This window comes from Tachypleus tridentatus, unplaced genomic scaffold (assembly GCF_004210375.1).
Source record: "Tachypleus tridentatus isolate NWPU-2018 unplaced genomic scaffold, ASM421037v1 Hic_cluster_1, whole genome shotgun sequence".
In the NCBI taxonomy this organism is placed as follows: Eukaryota; Metazoa; Arthropoda; class Merostomata; order Xiphosura; family Limulidae; genus Tachypleus; species Tachypleus tridentatus.
The window spans coordinates 32,839,713-32,859,102 of record NW_027467777.1 but is presented as its reverse complement, the minus strand read 5'-3'; the positions used below and the strand labels follow the sequence as shown (position 1 = coordinate 32,859,102).

The following is a 19,390-nucleotide window of genomic DNA, read 5'->3' as shown; positions in this document are numbered from 1 at the left end:
TAGGGTTTCACATTCTGTTCTCAGTGGAAGACAAGCGTCAAAACACCACTCGAGGCTGAGAACATCGAGTACACGATAATTCCAAGAAACTGAAACCAACTTTTCGAAGTAAGTTTTAACCTAACATGTTGTTTTTAAACTAATCTCTTCAAAAACCTACATTCATTTGTAATACAATTTAGTTTGTGACCCTACACGAATTCAAGATTTATGTTGAAATAGGAAACAAAATATTCGTAAATTGAAAGATGTAATAAAGCAGCTTAAGTGAATAAACGGACGGACTGGTCCACCACCAGCCAGTTTCACAGTGAACCAGTACATATGACTGGTCCACTACCAGCCAGTTTCACAGTGAACCAGTACATATGACTGGTCCACCACCAGCCAGTTTTACAGTGAACCAGTACATATAACTAGTCCACTACCAACCAGTTTCACAGTGAGCCAGTACATATGACTGGTCCACCACCAGCCAGTTTCACAGTGAACCAGTACACATGACGCATTTTTAGAAATTGATTTTATATTTTAATTATTTTAACCGGTAAGCGCCATCTTATATTGCCTGTGTTAGTCTTTTTAACGTCAAATGTTCTTGTGGATAAAATTTTGTTATTGAAAATAAAGTACAACGTCCTGACCACAGGTCAAATTGTTGTTCTCAAACACCTGTCCAAAGACTACCAGTGAGTTAATATTTATTTTCTATATCATATGCTAATATAGTTATATTAGATGTTATTTAATGTCCACAAACATTATAGTAACAACTTGGTTCAAATACTACAGTTTGAAAAAGTTCAAATACATAGACTTCTGTAGATTTAAATTGATACTTTACTATCTCACAAAAGAAATTATACTGTAAAAATTGATACTTTACTATCTCACAACATAAATTATACTGTAACATTTGATACTTTACTTTCTCACAAAAAAGGGATTATAAAACTTATTTACATTTATTTTCCACGGGTTATTAAAAAAAGAAAAAACTGAAGCATCACTGATCAGAATACACAGATTTCTACCTTGTAGACACTAATCATCTCTGATCAGAATACACAGATTTCTACCTTGTGGACGCTAATCATCACTGATCAGAATACACAGATTTCTACCTTGTGGACACTGATCAGAATACACAGATTTCTACCTTGTGGATACTAATCATCTCTGATCAGAATACACAGATTTCTACCTTGTGGACAGTAATCAATCACTGATCAGAATACTCAGATTTCTACCTTGTGGACACTAATCATCACTGATCAGAATACTCAGATTTCTTCCTTGTGGACACTGATCAGAATACACAGATTTCTACCTTGTGGATACTAATCATCTCTGATCAGAATACACAGATTTCTACCTTGTGCACACTGATCAGAATACACAGATTTCTACCTTGTGGACACTGATCAGAATACACAGATTTCTACCTTGTGGATACTAATCATCTCTGATCAGAATACACAGATTTCTACCTTGTGGACACTAATCAATCACTGATCAGAATACTCAGATTTCCACCTTGTGGACACTAATCATCACTGATCAGAATACTCAGATTTCTTCCTTGTGGACACTCATCATCATTGATCAGAATACACAGATTTCTACCTTGTGCACACTGATCAGAATACACAGATTTCTACCTTGTGGACACTGATCAGAATACACAGATTTCTACCTTGTGCACACTGATCAGAATACACAGATTTCTACCTTGTGGACACTGATCAGAATACACAGATTTCTACCTTGTGGATACTAATCATCTCTGATCAGAATACACAGATTTCTACCTTGTGGACACTAATCAATCACTGATCAGAATACTCAGATTTCTACCTTGTGGACACTAATAATCACTGATCAGAATACTCAGATTTCTTCCTTGTGGACACTCATCATCATTGATCAGAATACACAGATTTCTACCTTGTGGACAGTAATCAATCACTGATCAGAATACTCAGATTTCTACCTTGTGGACACTAATCATCACTGATCAGAATACTCAGATTTCTTCCTTGTGGACACTCATCATCATTGATCAGAATACACAGATTTCTACCTTGTGCACACTGATCAGAATACACAGAGTTCTACCTTGTGGACACTGATCAGAATACACAGATTTCTACCTTGTGGATACTAATCATCTCTGATCAGAATACACAGATTTCTACCTTGTGGACACTAATCAATCACTGATCAGAATACTCAGATTTCTACCTTGTGGACACTAATCATCTCTGATCAGAATACACAGATTTCTATCTTGTGGACACTAATCAATCACTGATCAGAATACTCAGATTTCTACCTTGTGGACACTAATCATCACTGATCAGAATACTCAGATTTCTACCTTGTGGACACTGCTATCTGATGACTTTATCTTTCCTTATTCTTTACTGGCGTTTGGGAAAAGGGAACATTTAAGGAATGGTTATGACCAAATAAAAAACAGTATTTTAAACTAACTTATAACTGTATTTCGCTTAATCTGGTCACCAGTGTCTTAATACATCTTGTGGTGTTTGTAATCTCTAAATGTATACTTAACTTACTTGGAAGGGACAAAGGTTTGTTACGTGATTTGTAAATTAATTACAACATACTGGTTGTTTAAAAACGTATCAACGATGGGTCTACTTCAACAAAAATAGCTTAATATGGAATAAAGGACGCTTACGTTTCATAAAAATGATTGAAAAAAAACATAAGAATAATCATTATTTTAATATTAACTCTTATTCGCTAAGACTAAAGTGGCTGTGAAGACTAGCGGTAAGAAAATAACTTTTTTACAGACGAAAACAATGTTTTGTCATCTACAAACCGAAGTAACTGGTTCCTTACTGGTTGAGACGATGGGTAATCTCGCGCTTCCTCGTTTATAATTATTTTTGTGAAATATTTATGATATTTTATTTGAAGTTTTTATTTTGCCTTTTAAGAGTAATCGTGAATTCATTATATAAAAAACCAAAAATCTGTTTCTCCAACCTCCTTAAGCTTGTTATAATATATCAACGTAACTCATCATGGCTTTGAGTTTCACTAAAACCTGATATTGGTATAGAGAAAATGTAACTAAAAATATGATATTTTCTTTATACAACCTACCACGATTTGAGTATGGCAGAAGATAACATGGGCCGGCTGGGTTAAGGCGTTCGGCTGCTAATCTGAGAGTCACGGGTTCGAATCCCAGTCGCACCAAACGTGCTCGCCCTTTTAGCCGTGGGGGCGTTATTATATAACGGCAAATCCCACTATTCGTTGGTAAAAGAATAGCCCAAGACTAGCTACCTTCCCTCTAGTCTACACTGCTAAATTAGGAACGGATAGCGCAGATAGCCCTCGAGTAGCTTTGTGCGAAATTCCAAAACAAACAAACAAATCAATCTGCTTATTAAAGAAAATGAAAATGGCTTCTAATTCGAAATCAAATACAAAGTATAAGCTAAAATACCAGAGAACTTTAACAGTGTTACATAATTAACAAAGTTAAGTAGTGCTTTGTATAAAATAAGAGTTTTATAAGCACAAATTAAGTGGCAAAGTACAAACAACTTTACTGAAATAAAAAGTCAATACCCACCCCGGCTAGTATCGACATATAGACTGAGAAAACAACACTCGCTAAATGTCACTGTATACAATTTACACCCTTAAAAATGACGCACGTGGTGTGTCAAAACTAGCAGAGGCAACTAATTTCATATTTTTTATAAATTCATCACATAGTTTGGGCTTATAAAGTTGTCAATGTTACAATCATTGTACCAAATATTACAAATTCGCCTCAACGTAATGTTTAACAACCATAGCCAGGTTGTTGGACTCGCAACCTGCGGGTCGCGGATTCGAATCACAGTCCCATCCAGTCATGTTCACCCTTTCAGTAGCACTGTGAAGGATGATAACTAGGTCTCTTGCTTCCAGTGTTTCACTAGCGCAGAAACAATCATCCTGTAGCTTTGCGCGAAATTCAAAACAAACCAAATAACGAATTTAAAAAACATCCCAAATTGTCATATTGAACAACTAATTCTTAATGTTTCACAATAGTGTTTGTTTTATAAACACAACTTGATTATTACACGAAAATCTTTCTCTGTACTCTTACCTCTTTGATTAGTATTAGAACCTCAGACTTAACCTCCTTAGCTTATATTGGTGTCGGTTCCTTCACCAATCCCGTTGTCTCTCCCAGAACCACCACCTCCAGTCATTCCTTGGCTTCCTCCTCTACCACCACCACCTTGTCTGCGGAAGCCACCACTGAGATTAGGGTTACCACTATAAATAAAACTTGTACGTTCTTCGTAACTGTATTTCACGTATCTCTGATGTTGGAATTATTGGTTATCGATGCGGTAGACAATTCTATGTAATATACGGCTTATATATTTGTTTAAACGGGTTTGTTTAACACGACCGAGAAAAAACTTTTCTAGAAATGTTCCACTAATATAAATATATTCATGTCAATTGAATCCCCAGCAACCGATTTTTTAAGTTTTTTCTGACTCATAGTCAATAAAGCGAGTACCTCACACTCGTAACAAGAAAATCATATTTCTCTTGCACTGCGAGTTTCAAACATGTTTAAATGGCCCAGCTGTTTAAAACATGTTGTATTCTGATCCATTTTTAGCTTGAAAGCGCTTGTACTTAAGTGATATGAATGTTCATTATACGAATGTATATATATAAACTTTGGAGGCTATGGACTTCTTACAGGTTATCATTTTTCCTATGAAGTTTAAATTATAGTTTTTCATGAGAGTTTTTCTCTTTAGTAGCTCAGATATTTAAAGCTTATAACGCTAAAACTCCAGGTTCGATCCCCAGATAACCACTTGGCAGTTTCGAGTCTGACAAGCAGTTCACTCGTGTTGTACCGTTAGAACTTTTCCCAGTTACATTTTAATTTGTTTTGGACGATTTAAAGCTGATAACATTTATCTAAAAACAAACTAAAAAGCCTAATTTTTGGAAATTCTACATCTGTGAGATATGAACCTTGAAAAATTCCCAAGTACGTGTCTGTTACGACAAACACAAGCGGAATGAAAAACAGGTTTGTTTCTATTTCACTGCTTACCATAGTTTATACAATCAGCTGAAATTCGTTTATTGACAATATATTTTCATTTCTTTTGAAGTTACAAAGGTTCGTGTAAAATACGATCTGTATTTTTAACTATAAACAAAATGTGAGTTATTAAAACAATACACCTACAGTTCACATGTAAGTCGTTTTAGCTTCTGTTACTTTCCAGTTACAACATGCTCAGTTATTAAGATTTCCACACTTTGTCCTCCTGTAATTAAACATTATAAAAGCGTGAGAAAAACCCGTATGGACATTTTTTGAAGTTTTAGCAAGAGTAGCGTTACAATATTATTAGATTTCCCTTTTAGCTGTCAACATTTCCATATCAGGTTTTAGTGAGGATCGCATCAAGTGTCTTTTGTTTACAGCCAGTTTCTACAGTAACCATGTTCTTTCTGAATCATAAACTTTCTTATATAAATCAAGTATTTCAAGGTAGATTTTTTTTAATTGAAGAGTAGAATCTGCTGAGCTCATCGAGGGGAATCGAACCCCTGATTTTAGCGTTGTAAGCAAGTCACTGAAGCCAAAGTTTATTCTGTTAAAGAGTGGTTTCTTTGTACACACACTGTTTCTAAAACATTTTATTTCAAGTAAAAATATTATATACAACATACAGAACTTACACCCACACAAAACTGCGAGGACTTTAAACAAGTAGAAAATTACACGATTAATACACGATTACAAGTTAGGCTTAGAAAACAAAATTCAATACATGGTGAAGTAACTGTTGATGACGACAATCTCATTTGAAATAAAAATGTATCTCAGAACGGCTGGTATGGGTATTAACACTTTTATTGATAAGGAGAGAACAACGTTTTGACCTTCCTAGGTCATCTTCGGTTGTTGTTGTTTTCTTAACCTGAAGATGACAAGGTCGACACGTTGTTTTCTCCTTATAAATAAAAATATTAATACCCATACCAGCCGTTCTGAGATATAAAATTCAATACGTTTCCGACTGAAATATCATTAGGGAGTTGGTCTTCATTAGATTCCTATTTAGAATTACACTTTAAAACTGTCTCATGATAAAATAAGGAAACCATACTGCGTTCGTCATATTTATTACCGACGATGCATTTCGTTCAGTCCAGAGTCCAACAGGTTGGCTGGGATACAACAAATACAAGTGTTCGTAACACTGTTTATACAAGTCATTTGTTACGGCAAGCCTTTTACAAGATAACGATAAATGACTACAATTACACTTGTCGTAAGACAATAGTATTAAGCCTATTACATTGTTAAACATCAAATTATTAACGTAGTACGTTAGGGACTTTCAAGAATTAAAAGTTTGTTTGACGAGAAACAAGTTCTCAGGATTTTTGTGTGAAAATAAGTACGAAACTAATTTGTGAATAACGACTTAATCTGTAGACAGACTTATTGTTACCATAACCATGATTTTCAACAACTAAGCACAGTTTATTAACTACATATATTATTCATTTGTAGTATTTTAAAAGAAACTTCGTTTTCTTATAAAAATGTAGCGTAAACACATTTTTTAAATAATTTGAAAATTATAACTACAATAAACGCCTTTGTATTCTGGGATCATAACTTTTGGTTTCTGATGTTCGGATGAATAAAATGGCATTCCAAACACACTCAGTGACGTGAACTTTAAAAACATGTCTGATCATATATTTCACTGCCTGACATAGATAGTAACCTAAGTTGAATTATTAATTAGTTGAAGTTTTATATAACTAGAAACCAATTATTAATTAGTTTTATCCTATGCGTTGGCTGCTACTGTGCTGCCATCTTCAACAAAATCCTCAAAAAGACTTGTATATATTGGCATTGCTTAAGATTCGATTCCGAGCCTTCACTTTTATCTTAATTTTCTTTCAAAGTTTCTGATTTACCTTTTCTTATGTCCTATATTTGTTTAATTGAAAACCATGTTTTTATTTTATTTTAATAAAAAAGTACTCGTCGCTCTAGTAGTTACTATATTACACAAAGACTGAATGTCACAATGACAAATGTGACGAGACCGAAAGTACAATGACAATTAGGTCAGATTACAAGAAAAATATAAAATAAACGAGCCCCATATTCCAGATCAAGAAACGTCCAATTTTTAGAACAGTTATGTGATTTCTTCTCTCACAGTAACTTTTTTTCCTATCCACTTTGGTGAAACCCGATAATATTTCTAAAAAAAAAAATACTTCGCCATCTATCGAGAAAATATGTAATAACCTGTAGGTTTAAAAACATGTTGGAACTTTTTCTACTTAAACAAGCAAACATTTCAAGTACTATTCTTTTAATAAATGTACAGCATGTTCATATATTGTCTGCCGTACCACAGGAAAATGTAGTATTTACAATGACTGTACACATAAACGTAAAAAAACCTTTTTACAAGTTTCCTATATACACTTCTTCGTAATTATTGGGTTGAGAAATAATTCGTGAGCGTTTTTTCAAGTTAAAAAAATATATTCATAAATGAAACGCTTTGATATTTCATGTCATTTGGTAGATAATTTTTGCTCTAATAGATGGTGTGTTTGATTTTCATATGTCTTTAATTTTTGCTTTCATTTTCAGCTCATTAAATGGAATGTCAAGTGGACAAAATCGAGCATTTTCGACACCATCTGCTTTTCGCATTTAATTTCTTGCAATTTCGTTTACAACAATGCATACTATATACCTAGGTATTACATGAAATAAAGTATCATAATAAATGTTTTGGGTGTAATGTGTTCATGCATTGAAGTATTGTATAGTCTTGCATGTAATGCTTGAATGAAATTATTTAAAAACGCTCACGAATTATTCCTCAACCTAATAAAATAAAAAATATATTTTTATAAGATAAGAAACCAAAAACAAAGTATCAGATGGTTTCACAATCTCTTCTTTGGAACAGTTCATGTAATCTAGCTATGAAGATTCTTCTGTGGGAATACATCCAATCTGAACTAGCCAGGAGAATTTTTTCGTTGGAATTTATCCAATCTGAACTATTCACGAGAATTCTTCTGTGGGAATACATCCAATCTGAACTAGCCAGGAGAATTTTTCGTTGGAATTCATCCAATCTGAACTATTCATGAGGATTCTTCTGTGGGAATACATCCAATCTGAACTAGCCAGGAAAATTTTTCGTTGGAATTCATCCAATCTGAACTATTCATGAGGATTCTTCTGTGGGAATACATCCAATCTGAACTAGCCAGAATTTTTTGTTGGAATTCATCCAATCTGAACTATTCATGAGGTTTCTTCTGTGGGAATACATCCAATCTGAACTAGCCAGGATAATTTTTTTGTTGGAATTTATCCAATCTGAACTATTAATGAAGATTCTTCTGTGGGAATACATCCAATCTGAACTATTAATGAGGATTCTTCTGTGGGAATACATCCAAACTGGACAAGTGAGGAGGATTTTTTTTGTTGGAATATGTTCACATGAATTAGCCACAAGGAAGTAGTGAGGAATTTCTAAATATTCAATGAAAAAGTAACTGAAGTTAAGAACTGTTAACAATGGAACAACAAATAGGATATGTAGAAAATGTGTTGAAAACAGGAGAAACAAGAAAGAAATATAGTATTTTAAGAAATTTTGAAAAATAAAACAAATCTGAGACAAACAGGATATTTAGGGAGAAATCTGGAAATCAAAGACAAACATATCAATAAGTTTTTCTTTTTAAACAAAAAAGGATATATGGTTGTGTTTAACTCATAGCGAAGAAGCCCTGTTAGAATAAATTCTGTTTCCACAACTGGAATCCCACATTTTACGGCATGTTTCAAAAGTTTCACATCTTCTGGAGTTGAGACAATAACCAGACGAGGAGCTAGTCGAGTGGGCATGTTCCGAACAAACTGTACAAAGAGACAAAGTTTTTACTGTAACAAATATTAACAAACACAAGATATACCACAAGCCAGACTATATCTAATTTACATTCTAGCTTGAAAAGGAACTGTCACCATCTCCTAACTCGTTCACCACTTCATAGTGAAAATCATACCAATGAAGGGACACAATAAATCTGAGTCCACACAACCAGTAAGTTTAAGGTATCATGCAGAGCAGAGATGACACCAGGGAAATAAGCAAGATAAAAAGGTGATATTCTCCAACTAATATAAAATTTGTATATGAGAAAATATAAACACTTTTAGCTACACTCTCCAATAATTCTAAATGCACAACTACATACAGTTTGTGTTAATGTTGATTTCTAGTTAACTTTCTACACATATAAACTATTAGTACATCTGAGTATAAGAAAACCAAGTTACATCTATAATGTAAGCATAAAACAAAGTACTCAGAAAAAACACTGATATAATATGTTTCTAAGAAATATTTAATATAGAAGATTCTTTCTACCAATCACAAAATTAATAATGAAATATAAACATTTATTCCATCCTGGACTCTCCATGGTCTGATTTGGTTGTGATAGTCAACACAGAGCTGGCAAAAACACAAAATGAATATGGAGTAACACTACATTTAACCTGTAAGTATAAATACATCTAGCCTGCATTACACGTAACGATCAAAAACTGGATGTCGGTTAAAAATACATCTTACGTGATGTTACACGTAACGATCAAAAACTGGATGTCGGTTAAAATACATCTAACGTGAGTTACACGTAACAATCAAAAACTAGATGTCGGTTAAAATACATCTAACGTGAGTTACACGTAACGATCAAAAACTGGATGTCGGTTAAAATACATCTAACGTGAGTTACACGTAACGATCAAAAACTGGATGTCGGTTAAAAATACATCTTACGTGATGTTACACATAACGATCAAAAACTAGATGTCAGTTAAAATACATCTAATTAGCATTACACGTAACGATCAAAAACTGGATGTCGGTTAAAATACATCTAATGTGAGTTACACGTAACGATCAAAAACTGGATGTCGGTTAAAATACATCTAATGTGAGTTACACGTAACGATCAAAAACTGGATGTCGGTTAAAATACATCTAATGTGAGTTACACGTAACGATCAAAAATTGGATGTCGGTTAAAATACATCTAACTAGCATTACACGTAATGATCAAAAACTGGTTATAAAGCTAGTTAAAAACTGGTTATAAAGCTGGTTAAAAACTGGTTATAAAGCTAGTTAAAAACTGGTTATAAAGCTGGTTAAAAACTGGTTATAAAGCTGGTTAAAAACTGGTTATAAAGCTGGTTAAAAACTGGTTATAAAGCTGGTTAAAAACTGGTTATAAAACTAGTTAAAAACTGGTTATAAAGCTAGTTAAAAACTAGTTATAAAGCTAGTTAAAAACTGGTTATAAAGCTGGTTAAAAACTGGTTATAAAGCTGGTTAAAAACTGATTATAAAGGTAGTTAAAAACTGGTTATAAAGTTAAAAACTGGTTATAATAATATTTTTCACTTACTTTTCCTCCTGCACAAAGAATAATCTCTGGAAAAATGAACAAACATATAAATAAGTACAAACTCTAGGTTTATGAAAATCACTTTAATTATCTAGAACACTTATTAAACATGAACTAGTAACTAACAAACATATAAATAAGTACAAACTCTAGGTTTATGAAAATCACTTTAATTATCTAGAACACTTATTAAACATGAACTAGTAACTAACAAACATATAAATAAGTACAAGCTCTAGGTTTATGAAAATCACTTTAATTATCTAGAACACTTATTAAACATGAACTAGTAACTAACAAACATATAAATAAGTACAAACTCTAGGTTTATGAAAATCACTTTAATTATCTAGAACACTTATTAAACATGAACTAGTAACTAACAAACATATAAATAAGTACAAGCTCTAGGTTTATGAAATTATCTAGAACACTTATTAAACATGAACTAGTAACTAACAAACATATAAATAAGTACAAACTCTAGGTTTATGAAAATCACTTTAATTATCTAGAACACTTATTAAACATGAACTAGTAACTAACAAAATATATAAATAAGTACAAGCTCTAGGTTTATGAAATTATCTAGAACACTTATTAAACATGAACTAGTAACTAACAAAACATATAAATAAGTACAAGCTCTAGGTTTATGAAATTATCTAGAACACTTATTAAACATGAACTAGTAACTAACAAACATATAAATAAGTACAAGCTCTAGGTTTATGAAAATCACTTTAATTACCTAGAACACTTATTAAACATGAACTAGTAACTAACAAACATATAAATAAGTACAAGCTCTAGGTTTATGAAAATCACTTTAATTATCTAGAACACTTATTAAACATGAACTAGTAACTAACAAACATATAAATAAGTACAAACTCTAGGTTTATGAAAATCACTTTAATTATCTAGAACACTTATTAAACATGAACTAGTAACTAACAAACATATAAATAAGTACAAGCTCTAGGTTTATGAAATTATCTAGAACACTTATTAAACATGAACTAGTAACTAACAAACATATAAATAAGTACAAACTCTAGGTTTATGAAATTATCTAGAACACTTATTAAACATGAACTAGTAACTAACAAACATATAAATAAGTACAAACTCTAGGTTTATGAAATTATCTAGAACACTTATTAAACATGAACTAGTAACTAACAAACATATAAATAAGTACAAGCTCTAGGTTTATGAAAATCACTTTAATTATCTAGAACACTTATTAAACATGAACTAGTAACTAACAAACATATAAATAAGTACAAACTCTAGGTTTATGAAAATCACTTTAATTATCTAGAACACTTATTAAACATGAACTAGTAACTAACAAAATATATAAATAAGTACAAGCTCTAGGTTTATGAAATTATCTAGAACACTTATTAAACATGAACTAGTAACTAACAAAACATATAAATAAGTACAAGCTCTAGGTTTATGAAAATTATCTAGAACACTTATTAAACATGAACTAGTAACTAACAAACATATAAATAAGTACAAGCTCTAGGTTTATGAAAATCACTTTAATTATCTAGAACACTTATTAAACATGAACTAGTAACTAACAAACATATAAATAAGTACAAACTCTAGGTTTATGAAAATCACTTTAATTATCTAGAACACTTATTAAACATGAACTAGTAACTAACAAACATATAAATAAGTACAAACTCTAGGTTTATGAAAATCACTTTAATTATCTAGAACACTTATTAAACATGAACTAGTAACTAACAAACATATAAATAAGTACAAGCTCTAGGTTTATGAAATTATCTAGAACACTTATTAAACATGAACTAGTAACTAACAAACATATAAATAAGTACAAGCTCTAGGTTTATGAAATTATCTAGAACACTTATTAAACATGAACTAGTAACTAACAAACATATAAATAAGTACAAGCTCTAGGTTTATGAAATTATCTAGAACACTTATTAAACATGAACTAGTAACTAACAAACATATAAATAAGTACAAGCTCTAGGTTTATGAAAATCACTTTAATTATCTAGAACACTTATTAAACATGAACTAGTAACTAACAAACATATAAATAAGTACAAGCTCTAGGTTTATGAAAATCACTTTAATTATCTAGAACACTTATTAAACATGAACTAGTAACTAACAAACATATAAATAAGTACAAGCTCTAGGTTTATGAAAATCACTTTAATTATCTAGAACACTTATTAAACATGAACTAGTAACTAACAAACATATAAATAAGTACAAGCTCTAGGTTTATGAAAATCACTTTAATTATCTAGAACACTTATTAAACATGAACTAGTAACTAACAAACATATAAATAAGTACAAGCTCTAGGTTTATGAAAATCACTTTAATTATCTAGAACACTTATTAAACATGAACTAGTAACTAACAAACATATAAATAAGTACAAGCTCTAGGTTTATGAAAATCACTTTAATTATCTAGAACACTTATTAAACATGAACTAGTAACTAACAAACATATAAATAAGTACAAACTCTAGGTTTATGAAAATCACTTTAATTATCTAGAACACTTATTAAACATGAACTAGTAACTAACAAACATATAAATAAGTACAAACTCTAGGTTTATGAAAATCACTTTAATTATCTAGAACACTTATTAAACATGAACTAGTAACTAACAAACATATAAATAAGTACAAGCTCTAGGTTTATGAAAATCACTTTAATTATCTAGAACACTTATTAAACATGAACTAGTAACTAACAAACATATAAATAAGTACAAGCTCTAGGTTTATGAAAATCACTTTAATTATCTAGAACACTTATTAAACATGAACTAGTAACTAACAAAACATATAAATAAGTACAAGCTCTAGGTTTATGAAAATCACTTTAATTATCTAGAACACTTATTAAACATGAACTAGTAACTAACAAACATATATAAATAAGTACAAGCTCTAGGTTTATGAAAATCACTTTAATTATCTAGAACACTTATTAAACATGAACTAGTAACTAACAAACATATAAATAAGTACAAGCTCTAGGTTTATGAAAATCACTTTAATTATCTAGAACACTTATTAAACATGAACTAGTAACTAACAAACATATAAAAATAAGTACAAGCTCTAGGTTTATGAAAATCACTTTAATTATCTAGAACACTTATTAAACATGAACTAGTAACTAACAAACATATAAATAAGTACAAGCTCTAGGTTTATGAAAATCACTTTAATTATCTAGAACACTTATTAAACATGAACTAGTAACTAACAAACATATAAATAAGTACAAGCTCTAGGTTTATGAAAATCACTTTAATTATCTAGAACACTTATTAAACATGAACTAGTAACTAACAAACATATAAATAAGTACAAGCTCTAGGTTTATGAAAATCACTTTAATTATCTAGAACACTTATTAAACATGAACTAGTAACTAACAAACATATAAATAAGTACAAGCTCTAGGTTTATGAAAATCACTTTAATTATCTAGAACACTTATTAAACATGAACTAGTAACTAACAAACATATAAATAAGTACAAGCTCTAGGTTTATGAAATTATCTAGAACACTTATTAAACATGAACTAGTAACTAACAAACATATAAATAAGTACAAACTCTAGGTTTATGAAAATCACTTTAATTATCTAGAACACTTATTAAACATGAACTAGTAACTAACAAACATATAAATAAGTACAAGCTCTAGGTTTATGAAAATCACTTTAATTATCTAGAACACTTATTAAACATGAACTAGTAACTAACAAACATATAAATAAGTACAAGCTCTAGGTTTATGAAAATCACTTTAATTATCTAGAACACTTATTAAACATGAACTAGTAACTAACAAAACATATAAATAAGTACAAGCTCTAGGTTTATGAAAATCACTTTAATTATCTAGAACACTTATTAAACATGAACTAGTAACTAACAAACATATATAAATAAGTACAAGCTCTAGGTTTATGAAAATCACTTTAATTATCTAGAACACTTATTAAACATGAACTAGTAACTAACAAACATATAAATAAGTACAAGCTCTAGGTTTATGAAAATCACTTTAATTATCTAGAACACTTATTAAACATGAACTAGTAACTAACAAACATATATAAATAAGTACAAGCTCTAGGTTTATGAAAATCACTTTAATTATCTAGAACACTTATTAAACATGAACTAGTAACTAACAAACATATAAATAAGTACAAGCTCTAGGTTTATGAAAATCACTTTAATTATCTAGAACACTTATTAAACATGAACTAGTAACTAACAAACATATAAATAAGTACAAGCTCTAGGTTTATGAAAATCACTTTAATTATCTAGAACACTTATTAAACATGAACTAGTAACTAACAAACATATAAATAAGTACAAGCTCTAGGTTTATGAAAATCACTTTAATTATCTAGAACACTTATTAAACATGAACTAGTAACTAACAAACATATAAATAAGTACAAGCTCTAGGTTTATGAAAATCACTTTAATTATCTAGAACACTTATTAAACATGAACTAGTAACGAACAAACATATAAATAAGTACAAGCTCTAGGTTTATGAAATTATCTAGAACACTTATTAAACATGAACTAGTAACTAACAAAATATATAAATAAGTACAAGCTCTAGGTTTATGAAAATCACTTTAATTATCTAGAACACTTATTAAACATGAACTAGTAACGAACAAACATATAAATAAGTACAAGCTCTAGGTTTATGAAAATCACTTTAATTATCTAGAACACTTATTAAACATGAACTAGTAACGAACAAACATATAAATAAGTACAAGCTCTAGGTTTATGAAAATCACTTTAATTATCTAGAACACTTATTAAACATGAACTAGTAACTAACAAAATATATTTCCTCAGGTGTTGATAACAAAAACCAACTGCTTTCACACCAGTCTGATACTAATATTTTAGTTTGATTGGTCTGTGCATGTGCGTGTATATATATATATATATATACAGAAAGAAAGTATTCAAAGAAAGAACCAATAAGATGTCACTACTGAAACAGATTAAGTGCTTATGTTGTAATTTTTTATCCATTTCTTTTTAACAGCATGTATTCAGAGAGCCAATCAGCTATCATGATTACTTACACTTCAGGATACTCACCTTTCATTTGATCAGGACTAGGAACAACATTTGGTGTAACGTGTATGCTCCAACCTGTTAACAACGGCTGTTCGGCTGCTTTCTTCAACGTTTCAGCTAAACTGAAATTGTGATGTTTTTCTGCCTTTTTGTCGTTTATGATGTACAGACTGTGATCTAAAAGCAAGCCATTCATTATTTTATACAACAAAAGATAAAAAAACTGACACTAAGAAAAGTTCAACAGAAAGACAAGTCATCGATTAATTATTACAAAATTCATCAACTTTCATTGTTAAGCTGCACAAAGGGTTATTTGGGTGTTAAGTCCCAAAGTGTAGCATTAGAAGCCTATTAGCTTACAAACAGTTACAAGGGGGCGTTCTAAAAGAAGTGTTTTTTCTGTAATGTGTTTTGTCATGTTACTATTTAACAAATTGCTTCAAACAAAAAGAAAACAGACCTAGCTGAGCTACCTGAGTTTAGGCCTAGCTTCGCTACCTGAGTTTAGGCCTAGCTTCCTTACCTGAGTTTATCTTAAATAATTTAATTATCTTCTAAACTGATTTTTTTTATTTGGACAAAATGAATGAAATATAAATCATATAGTAACACCACAAGCTACAATGTAACATCACAATCCATATAAATTATTCCAGGTGTAAGTATCATAAGATGAGTTACAACTTATACTAACCAAACTAATATGGAACTATGAAAAAGACATACAGAGAAACTACAGTTTTAACACATGTAGACGTTAATGTCAGCCACTGGAAACTACAGTCTTAACACACGTGGACGTTAACATTAGCCACTGGAAACTAGTCTTAACACATGTGGACGTTAGTCACTGGAAACTACAGTCTTAATACACGTGGACGTTGACGTTAGTCACTGGAAACTACAGTCTTAATACACGTGGACGTTAACGTTAGTCACTGGAAACTACAGTCTTAATACACGTGGACGTTAACGTTAGCCACTGGAAACTACAGTCTTAACACACGTGGACGTTAACGTTAGCCACTGGAAACTACAGTCTTAACACACGTGGACGCTAACGCTAGTCACTGGAAACTACAGTCTTAACACACGTGGGCGCTAACGTTAGCCACTGGAAACTACAGTCTTAACACACGTGGACGTTAACGTTAGCCACTGGAAACTACAGTCTTAACACACGTGGACGTTAACGTTAGCCACTGGAAACTACAGTCTTAACACACGTGGACGTTAACGTTAGTCACTGGAAACTACAGTCTTAACACACGTGGACGTTAACGTTAGCCACTGGAAACTACAGTCATGACACACGTGAAAGTTAACGTTAGCCACTGGAAACTACAGTCTTAACACATGTGGACATTAACGTTAGTCACTGGAAACTACAGTCTTAACACACGTGGACGTTAACGTTAGCCACTGGAAACTACAGTCTTAACACATGTGGACGTTAACGTTAGCCACTGGAAACTACAGTCAATACATGTGGACGTTAACGTTAGCCACTGGAAACTAGTTTTTTTAAGAACTTTCTACAGTAATAAACCAAAGATTCAATCACTTACCGATGTATGCTCTTGAAGCACAACACTTCTTTAGCCACTCTGTGCTCACAATTGGTATTCCCTTGGCAACACAGCAGAGCATTTTAACCGTGCGATGGAACTAAAAGAATTTGTTAACATTTGTTTTACAGATTTGTCAATAAAAACAATTTAAAATGACACGAAACAGGTGGACAAATGATATAGATAATAAAGATGTTATGTAATAACAAAACGAGTTGTTATTATTTATTATATATAGTGTTACAACAAGAGAACAAAGTATTCAAGGAAAGCTTTCCATTTTCGCCAGGCAATACTTTATTCTACTCTTTATCACAATACCAATCCATATAGTTACCTTATCTGTCACCAGATGGCTACACTCCATGACAGAGTCCACAAGGTCCCATTCGAGGGAAGACACGATCTGGAAGAAAAATGAACAATTATAGTACACGTCTATACCACTACAACTTCTTTCTAGACGGGTACAACAGAAACTGTTTGTGATGACAGCAACAGTCTTGTTAAAACATCCAACAGAGTAAAGCTGCAGGTCTTAATATTTCTTTAAAACAATTTCTCACACATATTAATTAACTAGAAGTATATAACACATAACAGCACATACTTAATGACTGAAATGTGAAACTAAATTCAATGTAAAAAAAGGAAAAATATTTACTGTATAACATCAGTGATCTTTTAGAGTTGGATGTAGAAAAATATATTTATATCTTTGGTCTTTAAATTTGTTTTAACAAACAGTCATGACTGTTCATAAACATTTACAAAATCTACAGAACAAACATTAATGTTTGACAATTCTTTTATAAAAAACTCTTTTTTTTTATTTCTAAGATTTAGTGATATTAATGATGATTTAAAACACACAGAAGATATTAATGAGCTACCTTTCTTCCATTATCCTCGTCATTCAGGCCTGTAAACATCACCTTCGGTTTTAATGACTTAACCAATCTATTTCTTCGAGGAGATGGTCCAGAGTTGCTCACTAAGATGTTATCTTGTGGGGTAACATCAACGACCGAAGTGGTCAAGCCCCGTTTACTTTTGCTTTTAGGAGTTAGCGTAGGAGACGTATCTCGACTATGTTTGACACTACCTACTATAAGCTTGTCACCTGTTGAGCTGGTGTTCTTCGCTTGGGTCACAGGAGTCACTGTTTGACATTTTTCTTCTTCAATACCATTTCTATCTTTCACATTTAGCTGAGGTTTTTTCCCCTTCTTTTTTTGTTTTGAAGAGAAATGGAACAAGTTCCACTATCACCAGTACTTTTCTCTCTTCCATTTCTATTTACTGACACACACGACTCGGATTCTTCAGAACTGGTTTCAAGTTCCTTTTTTACCCTTCTGTTCTTTACTTCAGAAGACTTACTGGCCACAGAAGTACCACAGGGGAACGAGTCACTTAATGTTTGTCGAGTTCTCTTTCTGTTAGATCTTTTCTCAGTATCATTACGTTCCACAGACTCAAAGAAGCCATCACAGACAAGCTTTTCATCATCTTTAGACATGTAGTCTTCCACAGTTATAGGGTTACCTCTCCATTTTTCACATTTCAACTCTAAGTGTTTAGTCTGCACATATGAAGTTTCTAGAATGGCTTGATTCGTGCCTTTACTTTCCGGTTTTTCCCAAACTGTTTCAGTGCTCGTAGCAGAAGACATCAGAATATTTTTTTTGGGCCTTTTATGCTGTGTGTGGTTCTGTATATTCATCCACACCTACCAAATTTTCAGTTTTATTTTTGCGATGTCTCTTTCCGGTCATCAAGATACCAATTTTGTTAAGTTCCTTAGCACCCGATTGCTTGCCTCGTAAAGCCGACTTCCTCGTGCCTCTTGTCCTAACCTCTCTTTCCACTTGTAGAACTGACGTATCATCACGACCGTGTCTTAAATCTGTATTTACACTTTCAAAACTACTGCTAGTTTGTTTATCTTCAAGTTCAGTTCTGTCACTTGTTACATTCAGAGACTCGTTACTTTCTGTCTTCAGTGAAAGGGTTTTCATTTCCTTGTCAGCATTACATTCTTCTTTGTCATCTCGATCACCACTAGCAACTTTGGCT

General features: G+C 31.7%; 1 protein-coding gene across 1 annotated transcript; it reads right to left on the bottom strand.

Annotated features, from left to right (window-relative positions):
- Positions 1 to 5,709: 5,709 nt before the first annotated feature.
- On the bottom strand, positions 5,710 to 18,979 carry LOC143241652 (mediator of DNA damage checkpoint protein 1-like). Its single transcript, XM_076484854.1, has 7 exons — positions 18,205 to 18,979; positions 17,649 to 17,717; positions 17,309 to 17,408; positions 15,759 to 15,914; positions 10,576 to 10,601; positions 8,853 to 9,013; positions 5,710 to 8,642 (listed from the first exon to the last, which is right to left on the bottom strand). Exons 1-7 carry the CDS (start codon positions 18,241 to 18,243, stop codon positions 8,624 to 8,626), a joined length of 570 nt encoding a protein of 189 aa, XP_076340969.1. The 5' UTR covers positions 18,244 to 18,979; the 3' UTR covers positions 5,710 to 8,623.
- Between the last annotated feature and the right edge of the window lie 411 nt (positions 18,980 to 19,390).